Raw genomic sequence first — 4,038 nt, 5'->3', positions numbered from 1 at the left:
TTTTTGTTTAGTTTCATTATAGTCTTAAGTTTACGAATATGTCTTCGGATTAGCGTTTACCACCTAAATTGTCCCACCACCCGCTATTATAGATGTCCTTAGTGCTATTGAACATATCCCAGCCGCCAAACACTGTTGCAGCGCTGTAGCTTATGTAAATGATTGTTTAATGCAAACGAGAACAGCATTCAAAATGTTGATTGGCAATTATTGTAAAACCAACTACATTAAATAGGTGCAAGCCAAAACCGCCTTGCTAACAACGAATGAAAACTAAAATGTGAAGAAAGTGTAACTGTTGAACTAACAGATCCCAAACAAAGATGCATTTAGACTGCGAGCAGATTTGACACAGAGATTTTGGAACAGACAAACATAGTTTATATTTAACCAAAGATCTGTTTAAACTATCACTTCAAAATGCCAACCCAATTAACACCTCTTTATAAGTTTAATGTATTTGTCAATCGGAGAGTGTTTTGGAAATGCGTTTCATGTAAAGTCTGTTGATTGAAATAGTGAGAATAGTGAAACGAGCCAACCGCAAAGTGTTCCAGCCAGAGTTGAAGTCACATACAATAGATTTTGGAAGAAGTATTGTAAACAGAAATTGTAAAAATAAATGAAAAGTACTCAGTTGCCAGCATTAATCTTATGATAGCCATAAGATGCTGAAGTATGTTTGTAAAAGTAGATTGTGTGTTAAGCCTCTGTGATATCGACGATGGAAAAGAGGTCCCAGCAGATTCGATGTGGTTTGTTTTGTTTCGAAATTGAGGGATGAACTCCTCCGTCGCATCACAATTAATTGTCATCTATCCAACTTGCCTTGATTGCCACTGCTAACTGGCATCCTAGCGTATTTCTTGAATTTTCAATTTGGGACCAGCCTGTCGTATAAGTTGACTTAAAACAGCAGTCCCAAATCATTATGCAATATTAAAAATAATTTAGCTAGCTCTGTATATCTGTATAACTCTCTCTGTATTACCCAACATATATGGATGTATTATATCTATCGAATGTACATAAATACAAATTGAATAATAGAGAACTCAATTCGATGAGGTTATGTTCTACGAAATGTTTCTCCTATTTGGTCAGTAAATTCTTTAGTTTAGGCTTAGATTACGCCTGTGAATATGTGCGTTTTAGCATTTCTAATAGACAGAAATAGATAGTTTGTATATATTGTCAGGATAACTTGATGTTAAATGAATAAGTTTGCCAGTAAATAATAGTGTACTTTAGTGTTTTGTATCGCTTTAACATTAACGTGAACAGATAATTATATAAATCTATATTAAAAATAAAATAAATATTATATAACTTTTATTACAAAATCAAATTAATGTGTTTGTATATTTTATTACCTCTTTATTAATTAATAATGTAATTATATAAGTCGATATAACAAAAACTATCAAACAGTATGGGTAGTGACTTCACCGTCAGTTGAGAAATATACCTAAGTGCACGGTCTATCCAATAGATGGCTCTATAAGTGATGACGTCATTTGTCGCTTATTTTAATTTAATAGATAAACGTATGTACATATGATGAGCGCGCCACTCGACACCTTTGCTTTTTGTCACAGAGTTTAACCCATAAAGAAAGAATTTAAGTTCAAATATTGCTGAAAACTTCCTCCTTAACTTGATATTTTAAAAAAATTCTTAGAAAAAGCGTTTTTATGTCAAACTGTTTAACAAAACAAAAGTAATCCAATGTAACGGGTAGTAAAACATTGTTAAGTAATGAAAGTCATGTCATAACACCATCAAAAAAGGGTAATTTTTAAAATCCTAATTTGCATAGATCGTTCAATGATATTGGTGTATTACAAGCGTTCGGATGCATTCGACATTAATATGTATCTGCCTTGGTTTGTGTATACATATTTAATTTTAAGCAGGTTACGCTGAGAGAATTTGTTGAATGAAATGCTAAAAATATTTAACCAGAACATTTTCATACTAAGCTGGTTCTTCGGACAAACTCGTATCTCTGTAAAGAATTCCTTGTGTCGCAACACTCGCGAAAAGCAAACGCCCATTTTGTCAGTATTTAATATTTATTCCACATTTGTTTTTATGTCTTACAATGCTTCGCAGCTGTTCATATCCTTGCTGTATTAAGGGACTTGGAGCGTATGTATGGATGAGGGGCTGCGTTAAGGTGTTAACATGTCTGTTAGCGTCGGTGTGTTTAACATTGGTTACGGTTGCATTTACTTTTATGTTAATTTATGTTAATAACTTTCACTTAACAGCTTACATATTTATTTACGCTTTTAACACTGGCGGGCCTCTCTGCCTCGCTTCGTTTTTCTTTGTCAATGCAAATATTTAAACTATAGTCAGCAGCTAACACGCTGCAGTGTTTATTTATCCTTTAAGTTTATGTTAATGTTTATAAAACAATTTGTCCATAAAAAACTAATTACAAATAGGCGTACATATTAATCCCACATAGTTCTTCCTTCATTAAATTACATGGTTGGCCATCAAATGAAATGTTGATTTCGTGAAGAGTTCGATTTATTTACAATATCCTTAGTGGTAACTTGGTAAATTGATAAATGCAAAAGGAAAGTAAACTCAGTGCTATGAACTGGCGATGGAAAGTCAAAGGTGCATCTCGATTCTGCTATATGTACATATTAATATTCTGCTTTCTTCACATTGGGTAACAGTGCGGATTTGTAATTTGTTATCATGCGTGTTGGGCCTTGTGATTTCAGCTGATTAATTTAGGTTTAATGCTATTCGGAGATATTTACTAAAATATTTCAACTACTTTTTGTGGGCCATTCGAGTCAGTAACAAATGGAATCCTCGATCATTATTTGCTAGGTTAATTTAGCCTAAACCCTAATTTCCTTCTTTCTTCGCCAACTTCTTATGTATTTATTTTTGACCCAAGATTGTACGGCATGCATACTCTTGAGTGAATTGAGGCGTAGGAAAAGTCATCAGCTGAGTGTTTCAGATTCATAATTCATAATGTTTAGAGGTTTTAGTTGCTTAAAGCAAAGCTGTTGCCATTGATCTCTTCGCACCTCAAAATCAGTGGCCAAACATCACTGACTTCTTGCCTGTTGATTGCTTGGCCATGAAAAACCTGCCTAGGACAGACCTATCAACATTTAGGCCTACTCCAGATTCAAATGTCATGCCACATTCTTCATTTTTCGCATTGTAGCTACGTTAATGTTTTATAAATCATACATTCGTGTCAAATCGAACAAATATATCTAACTAGTGCTTGCCTCGACTCAATGCTAAAAGGAATTCATGTTAATGTTGGTGCGGCTGGCAATACATACATATGGATAAGTTTTACTTTATATCTTGCTATAGTTCGTTAGATTTACGGTACTTAGAGTAATTGCTTGCAGAATTCGTAATTTCTCGCTCATTTGGTAGGCCGCAGCGGAGTTAGTGGAATAGATATTGGTTGGGTTGCTGCTGGGGCTGCTGGCAGGATCCGCAGCACTTCTCCTTGTAGCGGTGCAGTCGACACAGGCCCATGGCGCGGGCATTCCGGCAGTAGCGAGAGGAATCGCGACAGTGCAGGGGCCCCGAGGACGACACTGCGGATGTGAAAACGGTAAAGTTAGCGGTAGATCCACATCGTATATCCTACTGTACATATGTACTGAACAGAAAGCTGCAATCTAATTGAGAAAAGTTTAATTTGATTTAAAGTATGGGAATTCTTTAAATTTATAGAAATCATTTTTTATTTAAATTAATCTATTTGAGGCTTAGAATAAAGCATTTGGATTAGACAATACATATGTAATTGTTTGGACAGCTTTCAAACTGATTTGAGTATCCCTTAGGCTGTTTTCCATCAATACTCACACTTGGCCTGGCAAGGCGGACTTTTGCAGACCTTCATAACCGCGGGGCGTGGCTGGTGCTTGCACACGTTGCCCGCCGGACGGCGACTGCCGTACCAGACGCACTGTAGGATGCGGTACTTGATGCCCTGACGTCCGCACGGCGCATTGCACTGCAGGGAAGAGGAAA

General features: G+C 36.0%; 1 protein-coding gene across 1 annotated transcript in view; it reads right to left on the bottom strand.

The window, feature by feature from the left end:
* Positions 1 to 2,061: 2,061 nt before the first annotated feature.
* The window catches only part of LOC108114824 (protein madd-4), a 33,265-nt gene continuing 31,288 nt past the window's right edge, over positions 2,062 to 4,038 (bottom strand). Inside the window, exons 17-18 of the mRNA XM_041819277.1 lie at positions 3,871 to 4,021; positions 2,062 to 3,596 (exon numbers count right to left, since the gene is read on the bottom strand). Coding sequence (XP_041675211.1) covers positions 3,442 to 3,596; positions 3,871 to 4,021 — 306 coding nt within the window. The 3' untranslated portion in view covers positions 2,062 to 3,441. The remainder of the gene's footprint in view (positions 3,597 to 3,870; positions 4,022 to 4,038) is intronic.

Source organism: Drosophila eugracilis, unplaced genomic scaffold (assembly GCF_018153835.1).
Source record: "Drosophila eugracilis isolate 14026-0451.02 unplaced genomic scaffold, ASM1815383v1 contig_513, whole genome shotgun sequence".
Classification (NCBI taxonomy): domain Eukaryota; kingdom Metazoa; phylum Arthropoda; class Insecta; order Diptera; family Drosophilidae; genus Drosophila; species Drosophila eugracilis.
Note: the sequence above shows the minus strand (reverse complement) of the source record. Positions and strands in the feature narration are given on the sequence as shown.